A 27,697-nucleotide genomic window follows, 5' to 3' on the forward strand; every position below is an offset into this window, starting at 1 on the left:
AATGGGCCATTTAACAACACTTGACACTAATACCTCAAAGACTTCTCTGACTTTCTGGATAAAAAATTGTTACACAATTAAAATAATTTTACCTAATTTCTCAAGCGGCATCACTTTTAACTGATCAAAAAAACCTGATTATACCTGGAAACAGTGGTGGAAGAAGTACTCAGATGTTGTACTTCAGCAAAATTAGCAATAACACAGTGTAGAAATACTCTTTTACAAGCAAATGTCCTGTATGAGCAGTAAAATCTTGTCTTTATACTGTATGCAATTAAATGCAAGTTGCAATGGTTTTGAAAATCATTGCATCATTCTGTTTTTATTCACATTTTCCCAGCATACTTCAGTAGAGTAATTGAGTAAATGTATGAAGTAACTTACTTGAAGTAATTTCAAGTAAGTTACTTCACTACTTTCACTACTGCCCGAAAATTACATAATTAAATGTGAAATTTTGTCTCATATTGTATATTTTTCTCTGAAATTGAGCATGGAGAAATGAGCTATAATGGCATTTATTAATGTTATATCCTAATATTTCCTACTTTTGTAAAAAGAAAAAAGCATTAACATTTTCCTCAAAAAAGACCAAGGAAGTTACAGCGTGTTTTACTGAGTGTACATTTATGAATAATTCAATTATGTCTGTAAAACTGTTGACAGAACGCCTTCAACTGCAAACAAGGTTAATATTTACTCTTTTCCCCATGAAGGTTTTTGTAATTTGTGTGGATTTACCCAAGCCAGAATTCGATTAAAGAATCTCTGGCGCCATCACAGTTTTGGTCAGTTACCAACTGTAGCTTCACGTTTTAATGGTGCAACCCAATTAAGCAAAATATTTTGAAACGTCTAGTACTAAGAGCTGGTTTTTAAGAACAGCTGGTGCAATCCTGGATGAAATAATTATACTGTTATTGCATTATTGCACCTCACAGATAATGGCACTGTTTCACCTCTGTGACCCGTCTGTACGAAAATTACAAACAGTTGCAAATAGACCAAACATCCCTCCTGCACACAACCTGACAGAAACCTGTTAAGAGTACAAAAGTTCACGTACACAAAAAAGTGAATATAATTGTTGTTTTTTTTTGCTGGTCTGAAGAGGAGGACGCACAATAACAGGAGTTTTCAAGTAGTGTTTTGTATTTCTTTCACAGTGGCTCACAGATGTGTGTGTCAGTATGACGGCTGCTCCTCGTCCTCGTCGCTCCAGCTGTCGGACCCGTCTGTCCCAAAGTACCGGTCCCCAAAGTCCCCTGAAAACACACAACAGTGGACTCAGAGCTGCTGTGAATCAGCAGGTTAGAAGCTGAGGAAAATAATGAAAAAACATCACAGCTGCAACGGTTGGAAGAACAGGAAATAAAAAAGCTCAGCAATGGTTTTCTAAAGGGGTGAAATCATGATTAAATCACAAAAAGAGAGACTAATTAACTGGTGTAACATATTGAATTGCATATTCATTTTAATGTTTGCAAGTATTGTTTAATTATGTAATTATGTATGTTTTCAGACAACAGACCGGTCTATCTGATATGCACACTGTGTCGTTTAGTTACAGCGCTGATCGAGAGCGGTGCTCGCCTCAAATCTGAAGTGACACAAGCATAAAATTAGAATCCGCTGGGACATGAAATGAAATCTGTCAACTTGAAACACAAACGTTTATTATCTTTTATCTGCTGCGAAGACCGTGGACATTTTTATATCCGGGACAGGGTTCTGTGCTGAAAACATCTGACGAAACAGAAGTTGTAGTTTTATCTGCAGAGGTGGAAGGAGTATTCAAATCCCTTACTTACTTACTCCTAACTAATCTTTTCGATGCATTTATGTAAGCAGCATTTTACAGTTCTTCACATAGGGCTCATTTTGACTACTTAATAAATACTGTTATGTGGTTTAATTTATAAAAATGTCTCATCACTTTAAATTGATCATGTTTTTTATGTTAAATCTAAACCTGAAAAGTAACTGAAGCTGCCAGCTAAATGTAGTGGAGTAAAAAGTACAATATTTGCCTCAAAATGTAGTGAAGTAGAAGTATAAAGTTACATAAAATGGAAATACTCAAGTACCTCAAAATTATTCTTAAGTACAGTACTTGAGTAGAGTAAATGTACTTGGTTACATTCCACCACTGAAAAGTTCTACCGCGGGGTGAAATGTTTGCTTTCTGATATAACAGCACAGTTAGAGAAAGAGTGCATGCGTGTGAATGGCTTACCGATACCGGGAATTACATGTAACAAATCGTCCAGACTCTTGTCCACGGCGGTGGTGATGATTTTGACCTTGGGGAAGGCGTAGGCCACAGAGTGCACCCCGAGCTCGGCCATCAGCAGCGACACCAACGCAATCTTTTCCTCCTGCACCTCGTGATCCTGCTCAGCAACAACACATCACAGCAGCAACTGTCAGAGCGGCCCGGCTCATCAGCAGACAGCTCATTAGTAGAGCTCGACTGATGTGGGATTTCTGAGTCTGATGCCGATACTGATTTCAGAGGGGGAAAACTCATCGATAACCGATATGGTGGCAGATATAGTAATTTTTTGAGCTGGAATGACAATAGATAGTTTTATGTGGATTGTGGACTGATTCTTCACCAATCTGCAAATGTATCCAAATATAAAACGTCATTAAATTATATTAAACATTGTTATACATTATTATATAAACAATGTATTACTAGTCAGCCAATTCTATAAATGATAGAACTGAGAAAATTAAGAGTAAATAGGAATTAAATAAATAGCTAAAAATACATACTTTTCAGTCAATTGCCGACTTAAAAAAAAAGAAGAAAAAAACAATGAATAGCTAACACCATTTCTAAAATCATGCCAAGCACCATTCCCTTCATTAAATACTGTGTAAAAAAAGTTTTGATGACGGCACATATTGGACAGCAGATACACTGATACCAATATTACTTTAAAAGGCCAATATCGATCGATAATATCTGTCGGGCTCTAATAATTAGTGAGTGGAGAGTAAGAGGAAAGAAGCACTTCTCTTTCCAGGAATAATTTTTATCTAATCTCCTAAACCTCCAATCAATAATCATTGTGATGGGTGATAAAACGATGAGGGATCAGACGGAGCATCGTATTTTTGTCTCACTGAGGAGTAATGATAAATATCCATACTGGGTGTTTCCACAGACTTCAAAGACTTCTCTGACTGTCTGGATGAAATATGTTTTAGTATATAGGCACAATAGAAAAATATTTAATTAATTTCCCAAGCTGTTCTGAATGATCAAAAGAAAAAAACAAAAAAGTTATCTTGTACTTCAGCAACAGTAGTAATGTCAGTATAGACATTTCCTGTTTTAGCATTAAAATATTGTCTATATACTGTATATGTATTTGCAATTCACTGCATTCTATTTTAATTACATTTTCACAGCGTCCCAACTTTTATGGAATCAGTGTTGCACTTCAGTACTTGAGTAAATGTATGAAGTTACATTCCACCACTGCCTGAAAAGGTCATATCTTTCTGCTCAATTTGTTCAGCATGAAACAAAATTAAACACTTATGAGTTATGTTATCTGAATGATAATTATTGATGGTTTTTTTTCCAATATCTTCTACGTTTGTAAAAACAAGAAGATGTGAATATCCACCCACCAGCAGGACTCGTACTGCCATCATGGCAGCAGCTCCGGTGGAGACTGTGCTGTCCATTAGGATGACATGATCTTCGCTGATGTCTTTGGGCAGACGCAGGTAATGCAGCTGGCGAGGCCAGAGAGGAGGAGACGGGTTACCATGGTTACGAAAGCAGGAAGGGTAGTTACCACGGAGACACACATCATGTGGAAGAAAGAGGAAAAAAAAGAAAAACAATCAAAACATTTTAATCTTTTTGTTGGATTTTTGTGACACTTTTTCTTAAAGATGTGGCGAGCGTTTGGTGTAAAATGACTCGTTTTATTTCACCTCGGGTTCGCCCGAGTCCAGGTTGGTCTGGATGAGGATCTTGCCGATGCGCACATCCTTGCACACGGCCCTCAGGGCGGGCTCCATGGTCTCTCCCGCCCGCAGCACCGACACACCGGTGATCTGTGCGGACGAGGCAGTGGAGCCGTGTGACGACATAAAAAAAACCCCCAGTGGACACACTCGACTGGAAGTTAACAAGACCTTGTAAAAACAACCAGAGCATCACTCACCCCTTTCCCGTTGTAACTACGGCCGTCGTACTCCTGACCCTGTGGAGTCTGGACCACACAAGGCTGTTAGAAGACACACAAGAAATATAATGTTACCACACAAACACACAATTCCCACAGAATATATCCTAATAATAATAATAAGTGATTTATAGAGCGCTTTTCTGCTCTAAGTGCTCAAAGACGCTTTAAAAGACGCTTTTAAAAAACGACATTTTGAGGTTATGACAGTTATTGTAGGCTTTCTTGATAAGGTTGAAGGTTGATTTTTAACCCATTGACGCCAAAAACTGCCTGTAAAACCTCTGGGCGATTTTAAAATAAGTCCCTAAAACCTGAAGTTTTTCCGGAAATTCAACAGCCTCTATAGCAGATAGAAATGAAATTCAAAAAATATTTAAGAGCTTATACAAATACTACAAAACGACGTATCCGCTTTCCAGGCTTCAATGGGTTAAGTGAGCAGAGTGAGTCTGAGTTGTGAATGTTTGGAGGGAGGTATGGTATTTGGAGCTCCACAGGGCTGGGGCAAAGTATATCCATGTTTCTATGTAGGTTTTTGTTTACAGGTTTGAGCAGAGTACTTGATTTAAAACAAGTATCTAGTACAGATATTCTACTTATTACAAGCATGAGAATCATCCCAGTAAAATGTGTCCGTATCTGTACTCCTGATGAAAGAAAATCTTCACTAGATAGCTGTCAATATTTCTCTTCCTCTTGTGATTAAAAATGTTGATCTGAAGCTCAATTCTGGGTCTGTCTTGTAAACAGTCTTCCAATAAATCCTAAATATAACATCTTCTGATCAACCCATTTCAATCTGAGGCTTAAAGCATCAACGTCGGTGAGATCCCACACACTTTAAACTTGTACTGTTTAACTTGCACTTATTGTAAGTCGCTTTGGACAAAAGCGTCTGCTAAATGACATGTAATGTAATGTAATGTAATGTACTCGCTGCATGTACAGAACTGTGTCTGTGTGTGATAATGGTTAATAAACAAAGGATAGAGGAGAAAAAGATAACTTGTCGATGTTTTAAGTTGAGGTAGTGAGTTGGAGTTTAAAGTTTCTAAACAGTCTTTGCATTCAGCTTCATTACCATGCGACAACTGTGACAAACCTATAATTATAAGAACAGTCAGGGTGTGATTATTATAATCATCTCAAACAGGATTCATGTCTCAGCAGGTTGATTTTCAAACTATATTAACAGAAACTAAAACTGTACTGACAACACTGATTCGAGCGGTGAGAGTGAAACGAAAAAGTAAAAGTAAAGCGAGCTGTAAAACCAAAACAATGAGCTAAAAGACGCAAAGATCCATAATCATGCAGGTTCATATCCACAAGAAACTCACTTCACATCCAAGTAGTCATGTGATCGTTGTTAATATATAAATATTGATGATATAAAATTCACTTTATGGTCCACCCACCTGAGACGGTAGAAAGGTGAGAGCATGTTCTATGAGAAGCCGCATTAATCTCTTTGAGTAGAAGATAAACTCATCTCGACTGGTTTCTTTATTCCTGCATGACAATGAGAGAAAAGGTTTAAATCTCGTATTGTATAAACTGTTACGAGGACTCAGAGTCGTATTTATGGAGCGCAGGTTGGTACCTGATGATGGTGTGCAGGCCTTTGACCTGCGGCGTGCTCTCCAACACGCTGAGCGTCTGGGGCAGCGGCTGGTTCTGCTGAGCGGAGGCCAGGAGCGCCCTGAGACCGAGGAAAGGTTTTACTGTGTTATTCTGCTGCACTCAGACAGCCGAGAGTCATCATTAACACAGACACACAGTGTGAAGGTTCAGTCTGCACACAACAGCACAAAATGTCCAGTAACAATGAACAAGAGAGGGTAAAGTCAAAATACATAAAAGCGTACCTGACACTGAGCTCACGCTGCATGAAGAGAAAGATAATAAGATGGGTGAAAGATGAAGATAGTGAGCACCCTTAAGACCATTTATTGCTGCTGAAAATCATTAAAAACTGGTCACAAATATAGTTACTTGAGAAAGCTGGGCAATGTAGTCTCTCATAAACTTTCTGCAAATAATAAGTAAATGGTGTATTTGTTGAGGACTATGTTCTGCTGCAGATGTAGTACTGAAGAGTATTAATGATACAAGTATGACTCAAAATAAACTACAGACAGTGGTGGAAAAAGTATTCAGATCTCTAACTTAAGTAAAAGTACTAATACCACACTGTGAAATTACTCCAATACAAGTAAAAATCCTGAATTCAAAACATACTTAAGTAAAAGTAAAAAAGTATCAGCATTAAAATGTACTTACAGTACTCGTTATGCAGAATGGACCCACTTACAGTGTTATATTCTACATATTCCAAATATATTATTGGATTATTATTGATGCATTTCAATTTTTTCAAGGTAGAACTCATTTTAACAACTTAATATACTGTTATGAGGTTTAATTTTAAGAAAAAGTCTTCTCACTTTAAATTGATCATGTTTTTTTATGTTAAATCTCGACCTGAAAGTAACTTAGTAAAGCTGTCAGCTTAATGTAGTGGAGTAAAAAGTACAATATTTACCTCTAAATGTAGTGAAGTAGAAGTATGAAATTACATAAATTGGAAATACTCAAATAAAGTACAAGTACCTCAAAAGTGTACTTAAGTACAGTAGTTGAGTAAATGTACTTAGTTACATTCCACCACTAACTACACCGAACAGGACAAATTAACCAGATTTATTAAGCTCAGCTGCTGATTTTTCTTTCTTCATCTCTTTGATAGTTTTTTCCCTCTTGCTGTCAAGACAACAACAGACGTCTGCGAGACAAGATAACTGGTGGCAAACACGTTATAACATAGCCACAGCCTTCCAGCATAATCTGTTAATTGGAGGCCACCCTCTGGACCTGTAAACTATTTTTCAGTGCTGTTGACGGCCTGCACTGTAGCTACTAGTGCACCCACTGATTTCAGATGAACCCAAAGTCATTTTGTCCTAGAACCATTTCACCTTCAGGTAACGTTACACGCATTTGGGATGCAGACAAACCTGCTATTTATCGAGTTAGACCTGCTGAATGATAAAGAATCAATATATTTCCACTGTGTTTTTTTGCTTTTAAGTTTAGTTTCTGCAGCTGTAGCACATCCACCCCTCTGTGAGAAGTAAATGCTGTTTTGCCTTGCAGCAAAATGAGTCAGGACATGGTTAACGAGTGTCAGAGCAGCGACAAAATATGTGGTGAAAGCACTGCACCCTTTCAGCACAGCACAATATCTGTAGTTTGAGTGTGATAATGAGTGAAATAAAGACAGTGCATGTCTCCATTGCCTACTAAACAAAACACCTAAAAAGATTCAACAAAGGAACCAAAAAGGGTTTGATAAGATCAGACAAACATGAAGATCTATTAGCTTTGGCTTCACAGGCAATACTAGGATGTGGTAGAATCAATTAACCGCTGGTTTTGGTCTTTCTGTGGGACGCCAGACTTCTACTTTAACGTTGTTTTCCAAAGTGAGAGGGAAAGAAGACTGAAAGCTTGTTACTGGAAAGCTCTGCTTTGATTTTAGCTTGAAGCACAAACAGTTGAGAGTCTCGCCTTCTGTCTGTGTGTTGCAGCTTTTGGACACATGGTGGCGCCACCCTCTTATGTACAATCAGTGTTGTGACTACTCACTTCCTCCAGCTGGCTGTGAACATGCTGGACTATCAGATCAATGGCCACCATATTCCCACCACCTTAAAGGGGGAAAACAAGAGCATGTTGTTAGTGTGTTCTCTGTAGTTATTCAAGTCTCTGATAGAGGGGAAGTCTCACCTCTTGGCACAACAATATCAGCCAGCCTCATGGTCGGCTCAATGTACTGCTCAAAGGCCGGCTTCACAAACTTGTTGTACTGCTTGATGACGCCTTCGATGTCCCGTCCCCGCTCTGTGATGTCTCTGCGCAGCCGGCGGACCAGCCGAATGTCTGAGTCTGTATCCACAAAGATTTTCATATCCAGGAGCTGCAGGTGGGAAAAGCAAACACACCCCGGGAACGTTTCAATAATATTCTTTCAGCAAAAGCAGCTGCTCAAACAACAAAAAGCTGGTGGTGATTGTTTCTTTTCACTCAAGAATTCTTTACAAAAGGAAGAAAAGAAAACACATTGCCTCACCTGAAGAAGCTCTTTGTCTGCAAAAGACATAATTCCCTCAAATATGATGACACTGGCACCATAAACATTTTTCTGCACAAAGAGGAGAGAAAAACAGTCTTCAAAGCTTTTATTGGGATGAAAGCTGCAGGATGTCACTTATATTATACATTTCCAGCTTTGAAAAATCAATCCACAGAAACACTGAATGCCTCATTGCTGCATTCTACTTTCCATTTTATGAAATCACAGGACACATATTTAATCTTTAAACAAGTCTTTGAGGAAATCATCATTGAGGAGTTCCCGGGGATAAACACAACTCACCCAGTCTTTCTGTCTTCCGTGTGTGGTGAAGTCATACACCGGGATCTTCACGCTCTTGCCCTGCTTTAGCTTTCGCAGTGTGGCGACCAGCAGCTCAAAGTCAAACGCCCCCGGGTGATCAAAGTTGTAGTCGTTGCTTGCTGCCAGCGCCTGCTCCTCTGAGGATAGAACCTGGGACACAGCAGATAAATGTTCACAGGATGGTAGCGGATAACAAATGTTGGAAAGTTTACACATTAAAGTTGCTGTTGCACAATAACATTTGATATTATGTAATTTTTAATGTGCTTGAACGACTTTCGACTCTGCAAAAAAGCAAATGAGCTATTAACTATTCTTGTGAATAATTGGCCAAATACCTAAACACTACAACGTGTTCTTTAAGTGCATAACTTTAGTTAATCTTTCATCACTGGTTTCTTCCGTCTTGCTGCCGTGCAGACTGAAGTTTTCCTGTTAGTTCTAATGCAATATTTACAATCTGTTGTCTTTTGATTTGTGTCATTTAATTGTGTTTGTCTATATTCATTTTGTGTGGTGTGACCACTGGTGGAAGAAGTATTCAGATCCCTTAAGTCAGTAGTACCCAATTTAACATGCATGTTGTCCGCGACCCCTGCTCACTGAACAGAATTTCACGTGCACAGTTCAGATCATACAAACTCAGTTGATACAACAAATTTTGGACAAATAATGAAGCACAAAATGACCCAAAAAAGACACAAAATGACCAAAAAAAGAAACAAAATGACCACAAAATGACAAAAAAAAGGACATAAAATGACAAAAAAAAGACACCAAATGACCAAAAAAAAGACACCAAATGACCAAAAAAAAAGACTCAAAATGACCATAAAAAATACACAAAATGACAAAAAACAACAACAAAATGACCAAAAAAAAGACATTAAATGACCAAAAAGACTAAATCACATGAACACTTTAACACAGTGGAGACAGAGCTGACTTCCAAAATGATTTGGCGACCCCCAGAAATCATCTCGCGACCCCAATTGGGGTCAGGACCCCTCAGTTGAGAATAGCTGCCTTAAGTAAAGGTACTTACTCCACTACAAGTAAAAGTCCTGCATTCAAAACTTACAAACTTTACCTAAGTAAAAGTTTAAAAGTATCAGCAACTAAATGTTTAAAAGTATCAAAAGTAAAAGTACTCGTTATGCAGAATGACCTCATTGAGATTGTTATGTATATTCCAAATATATTATTGAATTAAATATTTTTGATGTATTTAAGTAAACAGCGTTTAACTGTTGTCCAGGTAGGGCTAATTTTAACTACTTAATATACTGTTAATAAAAATGTCTAATCACTTTAAAATGATCATGTTTTTTTATGTGAAATCTTGACCTGAAAAGTAATTAAAGCTGGCAGCAAATGCAGTGGAATAAAAAGTACAATATTTGCCTCAAAATATAGTCAAGTAGAAGTATAAAGTTACATAAATAGCAATAAAGTTATCTGCTTTTCCTTCCCTTTTCCTAATTTGTTCATCTTCACATGTGCATACAATTCTAAATCTTATTTTGTATTGAAGTTTTCTTTACAAAATTAGATGATAATGTTTTAATTACAGATGACTAAGCTGGCTGGATGAAGTGTAGGTTTTATCTCTTTATTAAAGATTATAATGTCTCTGTACATTGTTTTATGTGAGCTTGTCTTAAAATATTCTGCAATTTAATGTATTTATTATGTTTTATGCTTTAGTTGGTGTTCTGTGTTTAACCAGGCTGAGAGGGAAGACAAGTAATCTTCCCCTCAGGGACAATAAAGTTTAAGTTGAAGTTATACTGAGGCTTTTATGTCCTGTCATAGAGATAAATACAGAATAAAGAATAGTGCAGCGAGCTCTTCCCTCTCTCAGGGGTGCGCTTGAGGAAAACGTAAAAAATATCAGTATCAGTATATAGAATATATAGTTGGTAAGTGTCACGTGCAGTTTGTCTACTTTTCATGACATAGCTATTGTGAAAATACACAGGGGTACAGTGTCATTTATTTTTAGCTGGTCAGAGAAATCACCCCTTTAAACCTGTATAACTGTAGGTAGAATTTGATTTTGACCTAAAACAGACCTATTGGTAAACTGTTTTAGAGAGCATATAATGCACAAAACAATGGTTGGGTTCATTAACAAATTGTATTAGCTATTTATTTAATTTTTATTTAAACCATCAGTAATTGACTGACTCAATATACACTAATGTTTATTTAAACTATTTTATTTATATGTATTATTCATTAAATGGTCAGTAATTGACTGAAGCTGAACATACAGTACTATTTACCTATTTATGTATTTTTTAAATGATTTTGTAATTTACATAATCGGAAATTTACTGATACTGAACACACAGTAGTGTTGAGCCATTTATTTTATATTTATTGTTTCTAATTTAAAGGGTCAGGTTTATTTAACATTTTTATTTTATTTTTATGTATTCTTTATTTTCTTAGTTTTGATTTCTGGAGTATAACACACTGTATGTAGAATGTATAATAATGTAAAATATTCTAATGTTTATTTGTTTAAGAAAGCAGCCTTGTCATATCACAATAGTGGCTGCCACATTGGTAATCACACCCTAAAATCGGTATTAAAAAAATCCCACATTGGTCTGGGTTTTCCTTAGTATCCTGAGTCATTCACCGGCTGTAATTTACAAGGTTATTACCCCAAACTGTGACAGAGAGCATAATAAGTATAATATAAGTGTAGTAATTGGTTTGATATGTTGTGACTGAATGTGAATTTCAAATCATATAAAATAACAAAACATTTAATTTCTTCACAGATAATTGCCAAATAAAATAAGACAAAAACAGAGTAAAATGCTCGCCTCCCTCACCTTGTAGAAAGAATCCATAGACAACAGCACAACCCACGGCACATCCAGAGCCTCAATGATCTTATTGGCCACGGTGGTCTTCCCTGAGGCGCTGCCCCCACACAACCCTGCAGATCCACACAGCATTTCAATGGCCCATTATGTGTGTTTTTCAGAGTGTGTCTAATGTTGTCTGGCGGTATGCGTGTGTGATAGCACTAAAGTGTTTATGGGTATAAGACGACAGAAAAGGACAGGTTCTGCAGCTCAAAGCCACAATCTGGCACGAAAAGGTGGTGAAAGAAGAAAAGAGTCAGGAGGAGTGAAAACATCATCAGCGTCATACCGATGACAAAGGCCTCTTTTGACTGCGCTCCGTGCTCGTCATACCAGGGAGGTCGGCCGGCGGTGTAGATGGTGCGGGAGCCGGTACGCAGCAGAGGAGGCTCAGTTTTACTCAGTGAGGTAGTGCTCTTCCTGCGAGGGGCCCCGGCGGGGGGCAGGAGCCGGTCCAACGAGTCCTCCCCGCTCCCACTGTAACAACAGCAAACACACAGCGGGGCAGGTTACAGCCTGAACACACACACACACACACACACACACACACACACACACACACACACACACACACACACACACACACACACACACACACACAGGTTACAGCCTGAACACACACACACACACACACACACACACACAGGTTACAGCCTGAACACACACACACACACACACACAGGTTACAGCCTGAACACACACAACACACAGACACACACACACACGACACACAACACACACACACACAGACACACACACACAGGTTACAGCCTGAACACACACAACACACAGACACACACACACACACACACACGACACACAGACACACACACACAGGTTACAGCCTGAACACATACAACACACAGACACACACACACACACGACACACAGACACACACACAGGTAACAGCCTGAACACACACACAGACACACAGACACACAGACACGCACACGCACACGCACACACACACACACACACACACACACACACACACACACACACAGGTGTATGACTCAAGTCTTCTTTCCACAGCCTGCAGGATCAAAACACTGCCATACTTCCACTTCAACAACAGTTTAAATGTAAGGGGAAGGAAATTTGGTAACGCTTTATAATAAGGTCCTTAATAACCATTAATTAACAAGTAATAAGGCATTGTTCTCGCTTTAGATCTGGTAGTTGCAAAAAGCATAGTTAACTTATAGTTAACTTATAATAGATGAGCAATAAAGTATATTTTAATATCAATAAGCAAACAAAATAAGATTAATAAAGGCATGGCAAAGACATAATTGGTGGGTCATGGGTGTTTGTGATGCCATTATTAACACTTATATAAGCTTATAAACACACAGTAATGTTAATAAGCATCTTGTAAGGACTTACAAGGGCCTTATTACTTGTTAATTAATGGTTATTACAAGGACCTCAATATAAAGCGTTACCGGAAATTTGGTCAAATGTACTTTTTATAAGCTGGGATAGATTTTTCTTTTATGATATCTTAGATGATGTATGGAACAGGAAATAAACAGAACAAATGAAGGTATTGGAGTACAAAATAGAGCTGAAACAATTCCTGAATTGATAAAATGACAAATAATAAAAATCATTAAGTAAATAATAATTAAGGTAAATAATCATTAAGTTATATTTAATTTGTGTATACAGTGGAAAACATTTAAATAAGAAAATAAATTTAACACATTTCTGTCTGACAGTGACGTCTGCAAAGCAAACAGCTGCAGGGATCAACTTAAATACACCAAAACCTGCAGAGCAAGAAGAACACATCTTGTTGTAGTTACACATCCAACACATTGTTGTGTGTTGTGTAACTTTCCCTTTGAGCTGCTGGCTGCTGTCCAGCTGCTGTGTGCTAAAGAACAAACTGGGAGGTACTTGACATTTTATACTTCCACTTCACTGCATTTAGAGGGAAAGACTGAACTTCTTAGTGCACTACATTGATTTGACAGCTGTAGTCACTTTAAGATTTCACACACATGTTTGAGTTATCAGTCGAGTCAGTTTTCATGCAAAAGTGCCAAAAGTTGAATGCTTCCAGCTTTGCTGCTGCTGATTTGCTTTTTTTCTCCCTGAATAATTCTGAGGTTTTGACTGTTTGTCAGTCAAGATGTCACTTTGAGCTCATTATTGTAGCCGTTTTCTTATGTTTCACAAACCAAACAATTGTTGAAGAAAACAACCAGCAGATAAATCCATAATGAAAATAATCATTAGGTACAGCCCAACATAAAATAATTAATTATTTGCTCCACCTCAACTGAGTAAATCCTCACTAAATATTAATGCATGAGTAATAATAAACATATGTTCTTTATATTACAGTATTTCATGTTGATATTTTCTCTGCAGTGATTATTTTTATTTTTTTATTACATCTATATGAGACTGCTATTACTGACACAAATAGGTATCAAAGACTTAGCTTCTATTTATTAATATTAATACTTATTAATACTTCCTCCACCACTACATATATTGTGTGAGTGCCACTGTTTGATACATGCAAAAAGAAAGAAATGTTTAAAGAAAAAACAAACAGAAAGAAATGCCGAAGAAAAGAAAACTTCAAAAAGAAATACAGAAATGCTAAAAAGAAATAAAAGGAAAGGCAGGAAGAAAAAGAAAAAAAATAAAGATGCAAAAAGAAATAAATGCAGAAAGAAATTCAGAAAGGAAGACGAGCAGAAAGAAAAATGCAGAAAGTAAGAACACAAATTTTCATGTTTTTCAAATCGCAGCTCAAATCCCTTTAATGTAATTAAGATTAGACTCTCACACGACTGTTTACTATGGAGCAAATAAAAGTCAGCCAAGCTGTTGCGTCACACAATGATTCAGGGACTCCTGCGTTCCCACAGGCAGTAATTAGAAATCAAATTAGTAACTCTATTTGTGATACATACTGTACTGTATCTGCACACAATAACTGAAGAGACAACACGGCCAACCCTCTGTGACCGAGCACAAATAAAACACACCACAGTCCCGACAAACTAACCCCCATCTGCACTTCCTCCGACCTCTCAACAACCCCTTTCAGACACTATATTTATAGCTCACACACACATCCACAGTGTGTTTGAGAGTGTGTGAGAAGAAAAAGTGCCATCCTTCCTGGGAGGAAACAACACAAAGAGTCAGATCTTACCTGCGGTCAGACCTCAGGGACCAACAGCCAGAGATTCTGGCTCCTGCTCCGTCCAGCAGAGTCAGATCTGCATCAGACGACAACCTCCTGCCCTCCATCTCGCCTCTCACAACCACTGACCAAAAAATAGCTGACCAAAAGTGGTAAAGTGTAAATTACAGGTTTGTTTCTGCTCTACTTTTACTGTCTTCATTCACATGTCTGATACAAATCTCTCAGTGCTACAGTCCATGTGTCCTCTTCCTTTCGAGTGAGTGTGACAGACACTAAGAGGATCACAGGAACACTGGCAGCAAAGAGCCGCTTGGCTGGTATTAATAGAGGCACCTGTAAGCAAAAGCAGGACGGGACGAATGCTGATCCTTCCTCTCCGTTAACTCATCTTAACACTAAAACTCTGGAGGGACAGCACAGTGACGTGGTAAAAGGAGCAAAGTATTATTTATGAAGTCTTTAGACGGCTTCTTTTCTTTAACCAACAGTCCAAAAACATTCAATGATCAAACAGAGAAACTTCTCACACTGGAGAAGCTGGAGTCACAGCATTGTTCCACAAAAATGACAATAATCGATTATTACATTAGATGATTGTTTTTCATTTCAGCCCAAATAAGCGCCGTCTTTTCCTGGTCTTAGATATATAATATGTAACTTTACTGCATCTAAATGACTAGATCTATGTTTATATTTGTTAAGTTGTGTACTCGCATTATCCTTAATGTGTCCAATTATATGTATCCTATTTTCAAAGGTAATTAAATCTGTAATTTGAAGCAAGATATCAGTCTGTTTCATGTGTTGTGGTTGTCTGACAGAAGCAGTCATACATTCAGTCTTAAGCCACAATTTTAAGATATACTCAAGATCTTGGGTGTTTTTAACTATGTATTTAAAACAGATGAAGGATTTTAGTCATTGGATGTCCAGATCCTTCCATTTCATGCTTTTTTATAGTTCTACTCCACTAAAAACTAAGAGAAAAGTATTTCTGTTTCACAACATGTATCTGCCAGGCTACTATTGACACTCACCAGCCACTTTATTATGTACATCTGTTCAACTGCTTATTAACGCAAATATATAATCAGCCAATCACATGGCAGCAACTCAATGTATTTAAGCTTTTAGACATGGTGAAGAAGAGCTGCTGATGTTCAAACCGAGCATCAGAATGAGAAAGAAAGGTGATTTCAGGGACCTTGGATGTGGCAGGGTTGTTGGTCTGGAGTATTTCAGAAACTGCTGATCTAACAACCATCTCTAGGGATTACTGAGAATAGTCCGAAAAAGACAAAATATCCAGTGAGCCAAAATGCCTTGTTGATGCCTGCATTGAGGTCAGAAAGGCCAGACTGGTTGTGACATGATAGAAAGGCAACAGTGACTCAAATTAGCACTTGCTACAACCAAGAAGACATTTTCTCAATGCAGATGGGCTGCAGCAGCGGAGGACCACACCTTGTGCCACTTTATTAGGTACACCTGGTAGCTAATAAAGTGGCCGGTGAGTGTGCACTGATGACTTTGAAAATTAAGTATTTACCATTTATATACAGTCTATGGTATTTACATACAATACATATGATCAGTTACAAAAAATTATGCAAAGACTGTTTATTTAAGTTTTGCTTGTATGTCATTATATAAATAATAATGGTCAAACAATATAATAAAATCACAGTTTCCATAAGCAGATTAAATTTTTTTTTTTATGTACATTTGGCTGTCAATACTATTTGAACTCAAGTTAAATTTAGAATTGAATACTTTTACAGTGCAACATTGCTACTTTTAATAAATTATCTGATGACTAGGAAATATTGTTTATCCGAGGGTTAAAATGGTGAAGAAAAATAGGTTTGCATTATTTTAAGTAGAATATTATTTTATATGGTTACTCTATATTGAAGAACGGAAGTAAACAATTTAAAATACTCAGGTGTAATAAATTATCTTCTATTTTAAGACTTCACTTGAAGTTGATTTAAAAGTATATTTAGGGATATTTCACTTGTTCCCGTTAGAAGCTGTGACGCACGACTGATGTCAACATGCAGCTCACCTATTTCTGAAGAGCTTCATGTTTCCTTAGCATCTGATGGATCTACAGCCACCAATCTGTCATTACACTATACAAATAAATATTATATACAGAGATGGATTTAATAAAATACAATTAATATTAGAGACGAAACACGTCTGATGGTTTTGTCGTTTGGAGGAAAAGAGGGGGAGTCAGTGTGGTTAGCGTTACAGAACCGGAACAGGACGCTGCTGCAGGCTGAGTAATAAAAAATAAAAAATACCACATGAATAATTTTCGTACAGAGAAATCAAACACGGGTAGAAAGCACTGATAAAGCATCGTGTACCTGTCCGAGCGGGATGACATTATTCTCCCGCACTCCGCTTCCATGAGGATCTGGCGACCTCGGAGCCGGTGGCATCGGCTGGTTACAGCCATGGATGGAGTCTTCTTAACAGTGGGATTATGGGAAATGTAGTTCATCAATCACGTGCTTTCTCACAGCTGCTCTGTCAAGGGTAAAGCACACAATCCTGACCTTTGAGAAGGCATTTGAGAAAGAAAAACTGCCCTGAAACCATCCAAGTTGTTTCCAAGGAATGCAGAAAGAAATGTAGAAAGACAAATAAATGCAAAAAAAGAAAGAAAGAAATGCAGGAAGAACGAAATGCATGAATAAAAGCAGAAAGAAAAATATATGCAGAAAGAAATGCAAAAAATCAGGAGGCAGAAAGAAATGCAGAAAGAAAGACATATACATAAATAAATGCAGAAAGACAATTAAATGCAGGAAGAAAGACATGCAAAAAGAAATAGAGAAAGAAAAAGAAATGCAAAAAAGAGATGCAGAAAGAAAAAGAATGAAAGAACACTTGTATTTTCATGTTTTTATTTATTTGTTTCGCTTTCATACATACAAAAAGGTTTCATAGAGAGAGAAAGAGGTAGAGACAGTAAGAGAGAAACAGTTAATAATTAATTACAGAATAGAGCAACATGTTGATGGCAGATTGTCTCGGTGCTTTTTCATCACAGTTCATAGTCAGTCCGTATAGATTATGTCTGTTCATCGTGCAGAGAGGGAATGAAAAACTGCCAACTTCCACTCAACAACATGACTCGCTGCATATCGCTGCTCGCTGGATGGATTTGTCCCAACAGATTTGATTCACATTTGAGTTTATTTTGGGTTAATTCCATCTTCTTCCAACTTCTTCCAGTAATCTGGCTACGATATCCTTCCAAAGGAACCTGTGAAATACAGAAAGGTAACTAGTTTTTGGATTTTTCCAAAGGTTTAAAGCAAAAGTTCAACAATGTAGGAAACATGCACATTCACTTTCAGGCGGAAGGTTAGATGAGACTGATACACTCTTATGTCTGAGTGGATATGAAGCTTCTGCCATCAGCCAGTTAGCCTAGCTTAGCACTGGAATCATTGAAAGGGGGGGTGGGGGTGTAATAATTGATTATTGTTATTTGCTTCCCTTTACAGTTGGTGATGTATCTGGGAATTTTAGACCAAAAAGCCAGAGAAAGTCTCTGTTCAAACAACAAACTGCTGGTTCTTCTGCAGACGAAAAAAGCAAAGATATAGCCTGTTTATGATAAAGATGTCATGGTGAGGAAGGTTTTCCATTAATATTAATAAGCTAATGACAACATCAATGTTACAGACTACACTGTGCATTTTACAAGAAAACATATTCGTAGATTGGGTTTACTTATATCTGAAAAAATTGCATAATAGGTGACTTTGCTTTTCGCCTTCACCGTAGTCTTGGCGGTCCCCTTATTCTTGTCACATAAAGTCAAATCTGACTCCTGCTACTCTGTGCTGTGACTGCTGCTCTTGTTACTGGACCATACTTTCAGTTTATACAGAATTATCCTGGGCACAGCTACTCCACATTCTTGCTGGGTTTTATTGCGTCCTTGATAGGTCTTTATACAACACCGGGCTCCTGGTGAGGAGGGGGATGAAACGAAACCCAACCAGAACAGGGCACAGCTGCACCCTGAGTTTTTTATATGATGAATTTGAGTGCTGAACTAAAAATAGAAAAATGGTGGTGGGCAAGTTATTATACTACTTGATCAAGACTATCTCATTGTTGGGCTTTAGAGGTGCTGGTAGGTGGATTTTGTTATCCTTGGACAGAGCCATGCTTGCTGATTCCCTCCGTTTCCAGTCTTTATTCTAAGCTAAGCTAACCAACTGCTGGGTGAAACTTTATATTTCCCATATAGACATGATAGTGGCATCAATCTTTACATCTCGTCTTTCCCAAACTGTCAAACTATTCCCATGAAGTCAAGGTTAACTAATGGAGTGGTAAAAAGTGAAAGCACATACCCTCTCCTCTGCTGAGCAGCTGCAGGTTGCGTCCCTCCTCCTGCACCTGAAGCTGCAGCACCTGTTGCAGCAGCTCCTGCCGAAGTGTTTCCTGCACTAGTCCCATCCTCTTTAGCTTCTCGCCATTCAGACGCAACAACGCACGGCCTGGAAGGTGAAAAAATAAATGCTGCTTTTATTTTGCAATTCTTTTAATCCACCTTCCATTCATCTGTGTTCTGATCATCGTAGCAGTGCGACCTGTGATGGCGTGCTGAGAGAATGCCTCCACGTAGGTTAGGTAGTTGTGCGGACAGTGTTTCTTAAGCCATTTACAAACATCTTGTTGTGACCAGAGCACGACCGGGCGGATCAGGCTGGGCTGTGTCGGGCTTGTGTGATATATCCCGTAATTGTCACTGGAACGGTACTGCAGACACACAGACAGACAAACATTCAGTTAAATATGGAGAAGATGGACAAAGAACAGTCCAACATTTTGTGAAATATTCTTATCCGCTGAGATGAGAAGACAGATGCCACTCAGTATTAGCTTAGCATAAAGATGCTTAAGAGGTGCAGCCCTACCTCTTAAGCACATATTAAAATGACAAAATGTGGTTTTATGTCAGGGTACAGGTACAGATGCACATACAGTCATGGAAAAAAATATTAGACCACCCCTGTTTTCTTCAATTTCTTGTTCAGTTTAATGCCTGGTTCAACTGGAGGTACATTTGTTTGGACAAATATAATAATAACAACAAAAATAGCTCATTAGAGATTAATTTAAGAGCTGATATCTAGCCTTCTTTCACGATTTTCTTGATAATGATTTTGGGTATTATCAAGAAAACCATGGAAAACTCTTATGGGCTACTTTTGTTGTTATCATTAAATTTGTCCAAACAAATGTACCTTTAGTTGAACCAGGCATTAAAATGAACAAGAAATCAAGGGTAAAACAAGGGTGGTCTAATAATTTTTTACATGACTGTACAGTAGATGGCCTATACATGAGGGACTGACAAGACGAGCCCTTGATAAGATCTAGAACATGTTTCCAACTCATTAAAACACACTGTGACCATATGTGCATGTAGATCAAACACTTGCATGGATGGGAACTTCTAAGTTGTCTGGAAGATCGGTGAACATGCAGCAGCGGCTCCTGCAAACAGCAAAAAGCCCAGGCGGAGGAGCATGTAGGCCAGTGTGATCATGAGATCCAACTCTTTAATCTTAAGACATGTACAGCGTGTAAAACTATGGAGGACTAATCAAACTAGGCCTTTGATCAGTCAATCAGTTTTTAAAAATTCAGCAGGTTCAGAGTTTCCCCAACTCAGGATTTTCTGAGATGCAGTAAAGTGCGACTTCAAAAATAAATAAATAAATAAAAAGAAAGACTGGCTTATATCAAAGAGTAGAGCAAAATTTGTACCGGAGGACTGGTTAGTGTGTCAGACTGATGACTATATCTGATAAAAAGGAACATTTTTTAAGAGTATGTTCCAACGAAGAAAGTTTTTTCATGTCATTTTAAACGAGTATTTAACTTTTGATGCTAATGTTTCAGTACTGTGCAAGATGAGGTTGTTTTTGTGTAGATTTGTGTTCATCTGTCAATTACATATCTTTACATCTACAACTCAGTTAACATTGAGGCTACAAAGAAGATTACTTTGAAATGACAGATTGATAGCTGTTTCCAGCATTTGCGTGCCAACAAAGAGCAAAGGAAACTTATCAGCTGAGCCATAAAATGAGTACCAACATTTTTACAAGTTTCCAAGTTGCTCTAACTTGAGGCGGCATTCCTTGAAATGTTCCCAGTCAGGAAGTAATTTCTCTGATTAAAACTACTTAAATGCTGCACAAATGCCCAGACAAATTATCATGGGTGATCTCTACTAAACAAAGATTTATATCCGTTGTAGTAAACGACTTGGAAGCCAGGACATCTTGCAGCACAACAAGACTTAATTCAGAAGGTATTTTGACGCATACTTTGCCTTCAACCAATACTGCGCCTTCCTACGATTTGGATATTTTACCACCTCATGCGACTGCGATTCGATTAATTGTGCAGCCCTAATATTAATGGAGATTTATTGGTACAACCCTGATACCAAAAAAGTTGGGACACTGAAAAACAAAATGCATTGATATGCAAATCCTTTGTGACCTACATTCAATTCAATATAGTACAAAGACAAGATATGTGATGCTCATACTGGGAAACTTTACTTTTTTGTAAATACATTACAATACAAATACACACTCATTTTGATGTTGGTGCATTCTGTTTTTATTTACATTTCACACACCCAAACTTTTTGGATTCGGGGTTGTAGTTAGTGGGATGTAAGTTGCTTTATTATTTCTATTCTCTAAGAGGAAGTTATATAATGTAGAGCCATCTAATGTACTGCTTTTTTGAGTTGTGATGTTTTTTGTCAGTGTCTGTAGAGCAGGGATGTCAGAAATTCTGTGTATCATTTTTATTGTAAATACATGTGGACCCTGGGAAGAGTAGCTACTGCTGTTGTCACAGTGCATGGAGCTAATGGGCATCAAAACAACAAACAAACAAAGACACATTCAGAGCAGCAACTTTGAGGCGAGTATTTATCTGTCTCCTGTCTGACTCCAACCCACCATGGTCCTAAAACATCTTGCAAGTTGTTGCTTTTTATCTTTATACCTCCTGCACTACACTTGAAGAGCAGCAGGTTTCATTTCCTTTCATTTGACTCTTGTTGATATGTTTAGAGCACAGTATTTCTCACTTGACACCTTCAACACTGAAGTGTTCAGGTGCTGCCCTTTGTGTGTCAGTATGTGAATATTATGACTTCTGAGCTTGGCTTTTGAATGGATGCATGTATTCTGAATCATCACTAAATGGCCGGTACTTTTCATACTGTGTAGCAGTAAATTCAAGAGGAATTTTAATGTCATTGTAATGTTACACAGACAGCATTCAGAATGCAGTGTTGCATACTGAGGCTGCATGTAAATATTTTCATTATTAACTAATCTCCCAATTATTTTGTAGATTAAGTGACGAATTGTTTGGCTAATAAAATGTCAAACGATTGGGAAAAAAACAATTTCCTAAAGCCAAAGGTGATTAGAAAATAGCTTGTTTTGTCAGACCCAAAATATGTTTTTTTTTTTTAAAAAGAGAAACAAATGCAGCAAATCCTCATCATTCAAAAGCTGGAATTAAAGAATGTTTGTCATTTTCGCTCGAAAAAATCTCAAACGATTATTATTTTGTATTACTGAATGTATTGTGTTGTTGAGAGAGACTATAATGAGTGTTTATTTTTTTCTCTGCTCTCAAACCAACGTACTGGTAAGGAGTCTGTGGTTGAGGAGTGGATTAGAGTACAACATTTAAGAGTAAATAAAACTAGCTGAAGGACTTAAAGCTGAACAGTGGAAGGAGTGAAAGTACTTCTTCACATGTCTCAGTGCAGCACATCTTCCAAACACTCAACACTGATTAAGTTTATGTTCCTCAAACAAAAATAAACCGGCCACTACATTATGTGCATCCAAGAGGATTGAAGTAAACACACAACGCATTGTGTACAACTCTGTTATCAGCCCAGCCCAGTGTGCAGCTTTGGCTTCAGCTCATTACTGCCTTTTAAAGAGTCTTTCATGGGGTGAAGACAAAGACACGCGCTTCTCTGACTTGCAACCAAGGGCTTTAAATGAGGCCAGTTTTCAGTGCAACTGGATCGTGTCTGTCGACGCCAAGCAGACAGTGCTGTTATCAGATAACGAAATGAGTATCAACTAAAAAAATAAAATTTTAACTGGAAGAGAAAGGCTACTGGAAGTGGATCTGACAAAGTTTCACACAAAGAGATGTATAAAGAATGCTTTGCATACAGTGTATTACCATGCAACAACAATCACAAGACTGTCTACCATCAAACATCAAACTAAATTCTGTTTCTCAGTCAACAGTGTTGCTGCAGTACAGAGCGAGTGTCGAAGGAGCGCTGCTATTTAAAGCCATACTGAAAGGCTGTTAGAGACCACCAACCCGCTGGGGAGAGAGCAACTTCCATTCTCTGCTAACAAAGTGGCCATTTGCAACAATGTGTGGTGGCCGGCTGCATTTGACAGACTATGAAACTTTCTTTCAGACATTTCTGTACAGAAATCTGAGAGAATCGTTACTGAACACCACTGAGGATGATCTGCACGCATACATACATAACATATTTGTTTTAATCCTTTTAAATACGCATTAGAGTTGCTTTGAATCTTCATGACTGATGTATCAGAATGCAGTTGGGCTGATAATGAAAAGGAACATTCCTGCTTTCTTGACATTGCCATGGGGCTTTAATGGTATCTTATTCCATCTGATGAAACCACTACATTTAATATGAATCACAAACATGGTTTTGAAGTAGTAAGAATATGTTTTGGATCAATCCAAGTAAGGATACTTAGTAACATGAAGTAAAACAGAAATTCTAATTATCCACACTTTTTGTGTGAAGAGATTTTAAGAAACAAGAGGAGGGTGTGGATACTGCAGATATTCTGCGTATTTATCGATGAAACAGATGTAACCTCTGTAGCCTTTCAACAAGCATCCAGAGCCTTTATGTTTGTTATTTAAGACATCTGTTGTGCTGTTAAATTTGTATTCTACTCCAAAAGTGGAGTCCTTGCCTGCACTGATTCCCACTAGATGTTACTTTTTGTTCATGTTGTTACAACATAATACAGCTGGGCAATTAATCACATTTTATCTTCAATTACAACTTTCAACAACGACTATGAAAACAAGACAATCGAGGCCACATTTGGTTTCAAAACGATGCTCTCATTTTGTCTATTATTAATCCAGCTCAACTCTTCCTAGGTTATTTTAAATGTAGTTTTCAGTATGTTGAGGAAGTGCACTTACATTACAGCATAGTTGCTGTTATTTCTTTAAATATATTTTTATTTATTATTTATTTAAAACTTTATTCTTACATACTATTTGTAATTAATGTATCCCTTTTTAATTAATTTTTTTGATTTTCAGTCGAATTACATTTATTTGAAGTAAAATAAATGCAAGATGACTGCAAAGTCAATGAGTTATCGTGTTAAATAATCACAATCTCAATATTGTTTCTTGTTCTTGTTGTTTCTTTCTGAAAACAGTCTGAGTCAGTATTGTGTAGAAATTGGGGCTATTGTGAGTTACTCACACTGATGGGATATAACCAGATTGTAAAACTCACAGCAGCAGGTGATCATCCTGTAACCTCACCAATCTGTACATTAGCCCATGATTTGAGTCCTGACACAGAATGACGTAGGGAGTCCTCAAATAACAGATGTATCTAGCGATGACTTACAACGCCAAGGATACACACAAAAAAAATCTAATTCTATCTCTTAATATTGAGAACCATCAAGATTAATTTAGCAGAAAAAATATTTCCTTGACTGTGAAGGATAAATAAACCCCTTGGCGTATCACACAACATCACTTCATGCACCATAAGTGCTTTTGGACATGTTGAGGTCATGTGTTCAGTACCTGCAGGGCCTCTGTACCCGGCTGCTGCAGCAGCTTCACTGTTCTGCCTCCTGCGGTTTTCTGCCCACGTCCATCATGCCAGGTTAGATTCCCACCTGTCCGTCGGCTCAGCTGGTGCTTGAAGTCCTCAGGCAGAGCCCTGTACTCCACAGCTGGCCTGCAGAAACTGAAACTGGATGCCGCTGGAGAGATAAAAACAGGAGGTATAATGATTAGACAGTCGGATTTACATGTAACCACTGACTATGTAGAAGCAGCATGAGACACGCTTTGCAAAAACACTCCCTCAACTCTTCGTGACACGCGAACAAAAGCCAGAGTCATGCCCACCTGGACACCCTGTCATTCAGGGATGAGCTCATTATGAAGTACCTGCTCGTACCTGCTCTACTGATACTGAGCAGGCATGAGGTAAAGTTCAAAGCCACCTGAGCCCGGACATGCTCCTGGGTAATTCATGAAAGTCAGTGTTCAGGTAACTCTATTACTTGGTGCAGAGCTTGTAGGTGAATGTCGGAGCTGTGAGACCAGCCACTTTCTCATCATTACGAGGAGGCCTGCAGGCAAACATCCAAACCCACTCAACAGCAGGTGGCTTCCCAACATCCAGTAATTAAAGAAAGTGTGGAACTACAGTAAACACGCTGTTACTGGCACAGATCCTGGCAGATTGCCACAGGTCATTACTGATTCATGTGCCAGATTGGAAGAATTTTCTTACTGTGTTTGAAGCTATGTGTGCAGCTGTGTTTGTGTGTGTGCGCTAACATGCGTTTCGTTATCTTAAATTGAGAGGAGAATTTGAAAAGAGGACATAACGAGAGAGACTGTCAGGGGGGAAACGAGGGTTGGAAGAGATGAAAGACTGTCTTTTGGTTTTCTGGCTTTATGCCTCTCTTTTCTGTCACTCTACATCTCCCGCTGAGAGTGGAGCAAAGCCGAGTCCTGCAATCATCAAGGCAAAGCAGCAGCATCAGATTATTATGAATAAAACTCTGTACGCCATTTCTGTATCTTTGAGGTGTAGCTCCAAAGCTGCGTACATATGAACCCTGCTTCACAGTGTTATTACGCCCCCAGGCTGCTGCTCTAACCACAAATGTGCCCCTTTCCCGGATTAAACACATTTAATTAACAACACTTGTCAAACTGAGTTTTTTTCCTTACTTTAGTTTTGCCCTTCTGTGGGAAGAAAAAGTCCTCATTAACTTGCATGCATATAAAGTGCCAGTGCCGGAAAGAAACACTCTTTCATGAACAAAAATCTTCATTAAACATGCTGTGAAGTGTCTAGCCTGCCTGCAATGTTTCCCTTGGTATTTTGGTTAAATCTTCTTAGTAGATAAAACAGAAGACACTATTTTTTTGTTGTGCAAAGACTAATGCATTCAGAATAAAAATTCTGAATAAAATGAGAGATGCAAATAACATGAAATTCCACACATCGGGGCTTTAAACGGAAGCTGTAAGAGTACTTTGAATGCAAAACTGACCAAAACAACAGTCACACCATCAGACTGGTAGGCCTAATACTGGTCCTCAATGACGCGCTGTCCGTTTCAGCACCAAGTCACTGACCATCAGCAGCCAGCCAGCCCTGCATCCTCTTCTTGTTTCAGAAAATCGCGATAATGTTTCTTAAAGTCCCTACAGGCGTTCATACAGCACTGAGTGTAAAGTTACCGAGCTGTAGTAGCATAGTTTTCATATATCCTACGGTCTTATGTAGATTTAATGTAATATTTTGACTTAATACTATGTATTTTGTCCTATCACAGTTATAGTATAGCAGGCGTTTTCTCCACAGACGCGATCACTAACACACCTGGCAAACCGGTCTCACGAGTACTGAGTTAGACTAACAAAGTCCTGCTCCCAACGAGCTTCATGTCGAAGTTTCCGTTGAATGGTGGATATTTCAAGGTAAATCTCGACGCTTTTATCTACATATAACCCGCAGAAAGCCGCCTACCGTCCACAGCCATGGTGCTCCGCTGCTGTAGTGGATCTACTGAGAGGCTCCCATCGTCTCCGGTGACCGACACACACCTCCTGCTCTCCGCGTTGTGTTTACCGACAAAAGTTTCAGTGAGCTCCGGCAGGAGAAATGACGCTCCACATCCTCTCAAGTCTCACTGGTCTGACTGGGGGAAAAACGCGTTAAAACCAGCTCACGTCGTCTACCGGTGTCATTCGCGGACTGAAGTTGTTGAAGACACGACAGGAATGTCCTCGCGCTCACTGCTGGCTGACTGGTTTCGCTGGCTCAGGCGCGCGCGAGGGGCGTGCGCGCGCGCGTGTGTTGGTTGTGTGTGGTTTTATATCTTTGTCGTGAGAATCAGACGCGCGGCTTTTTCTCAAGAGCTTGCATGAGCGCAGTGAGCTCAAAGTGCAGCCCCGGGCCCTGTAATTATCGCAGCCAGTGGAGACTCTGAAAAACAGCCGGATGAAAAGGCTTCTCATCACTGCAGCATCCACCGTGAGGAATTCCCCTTTGCCTTTTCTTAAAGAAAGGGAGCTCTGTGCGCGCCTGTGGGCAGTGGGCCCTCTCTGTGATGGACCCTCTATGTGGGGGTTTGTCCAGAAGAGCTGCAGGACGAAATCAGAGTGAGCACCACCTGCACACTTACATTATTGATCACATATCGCAGGAAATATTGCCCTGGATTAACTGAACTATGGTCACCGCACACTAATCAAAATCATTTAAAAGCATTCAATTAGGCCTACTACTCCCTTTTCTTTCTTTGCCATTTCATTTTTTTAAATACATTCCACAAAAATAAAACCACATGGATAACTGTCTTGCATTTAATGCCTTCAGCAACCAGAGACAATTTACCTTCTACATCCTTGTCTGTCCAGATCACAGACTGTATGAAGAATATTTTTGTAATCTTAATAATAATCTTTATATACAGCCTATGGTCCAGACTGACATGTAGCCGTGACAGTAGACAATGCTTTGTATGAGGATGCGCACAGTTACAAGGTAGGTACCCAAGATTAGTGCCACCAACT

The 27,697-nt window shown here is 38.5% G+C and overlaps 2 protein-coding genes across 4 annotated transcripts; both read right to left on the reverse strand.

The window, feature by feature from the left end:
* Positions 1–950: 950 nt before the first annotated feature.
* On the reverse strand, positions 951–17,262 carry uckl1a (uridine-cytidine kinase 1-like 1a). Of its 3 annotated transcripts, none has more exons than XM_059334053.1 (15): positions 17,116–17,262; positions 11,854–12,041; positions 11,529–11,635; positions 8,659–8,829; positions 8,353–8,424; positions 8,010–8,199; positions 7,869–7,930; positions 6,089–6,105; positions 5,824–5,922; positions 5,639–5,732; positions 4,197–4,259; positions 3,964–4,086; positions 3,652–3,759; positions 2,240–2,396; positions 951–1,268 (listed from the first exon to the last, which is right to left on the reverse strand). In XM_059334053.1, exons 1-15 carry the CDS (start codon positions 17,250–17,252, stop codon positions 1,189–1,191), a joined length of 1,668 nt encoding a protein of 555 aa, XP_059190036.1. In that variant the 5' UTR covers positions 17,253–17,262; the 3' UTR covers positions 951–1,188. The 3 variants fall into 3 exon arrangements, 2 of the variants coding, with proteins under 2 accessions (XP_059190036.1, XP_059190037.1); XM_059334054.1 differs by lacking the exon at positions 17,116–17,262 and adding an exon at positions 14,744–14,841; XR_009394452.1 differs by lacking the exon at positions 951–1,268 and having other exon boundaries at positions 2,345–2,396; positions 3,652–3,734.
* A 449-nt stretch (positions 17,263–17,711) lies between these two features.
* Positions 17,712–26,898, reverse strand: samd10a (sterile alpha motif domain containing 10a). Its single transcript, XM_059332261.1, has 5 exons — positions 26,649–26,898; positions 24,677–24,858; positions 19,366–19,534; positions 19,126–19,272; positions 17,712–18,020 (listed from the first exon to the last, which is right to left on the reverse strand). The coding sequence occupies exons 1-5, from the start codon at positions 26,659–26,661 to the stop codon at positions 17,998–18,000; spliced, it is 534 nt and encodes a 177-aa protein (XP_059188244.1). The 5' UTR covers positions 26,662–26,898; the 3' UTR covers positions 17,712–17,997.
* Between the last annotated feature and the right edge of the window lie 799 nt (positions 26,899–27,697).

This window comes from Centropristis striata, chromosome 5, assembly GCF_030273125.1.
Source record: "Centropristis striata isolate RG_2023a ecotype Rhode Island chromosome 5, C.striata_1.0, whole genome shotgun sequence".
Taxonomy (NCBI): domain Eukaryota; kingdom Metazoa; phylum Chordata; class Actinopteri; order Perciformes; family Serranidae; genus Centropristis; species Centropristis striata.

Excerpts from the sequence above, each read along its gene's own strand:
- uckl1a (XM_059334053.1), bottom strand. The coding sequence starts at position 17,252 with ATGAACTACATTTCCCATAATCCCACTGTTAAGAAGACTCCATCCATG. Across the intron at positions 7,931-8,009 it reads TGATATTGTTGTGCCAAGAG|GTGGTGGGAATATGGTGGCC; the intron begins GTGAGACTTCCC and ends TCCCCCTTTAAG. Across the intron at positions 1,269-2,239 it reads ACATGTAATTCCCGGTATCG|GGGACTTTGGGGACCGGTAC; the intron begins GTAAGCCATTCA and ends GTGTGTTTTCAG.
- samd10a (XM_059332261.1), bottom strand. Across the intron at positions 19,535-24,676 it reads CGGGTACAGAGGCCCTGCAG|TACCGTTCCAGTGACAATTA; the intron begins GTACTGAACACA and ends GTGTGTCTGCAG. Across the intron at positions 18,021-19,125 it reads GCTGCTCAGCAGAGGAGAGG|GTTCCTTTGGAAGGATATCG; the intron begins GTATGTGCTTTC and ends TGTATTTCACAG.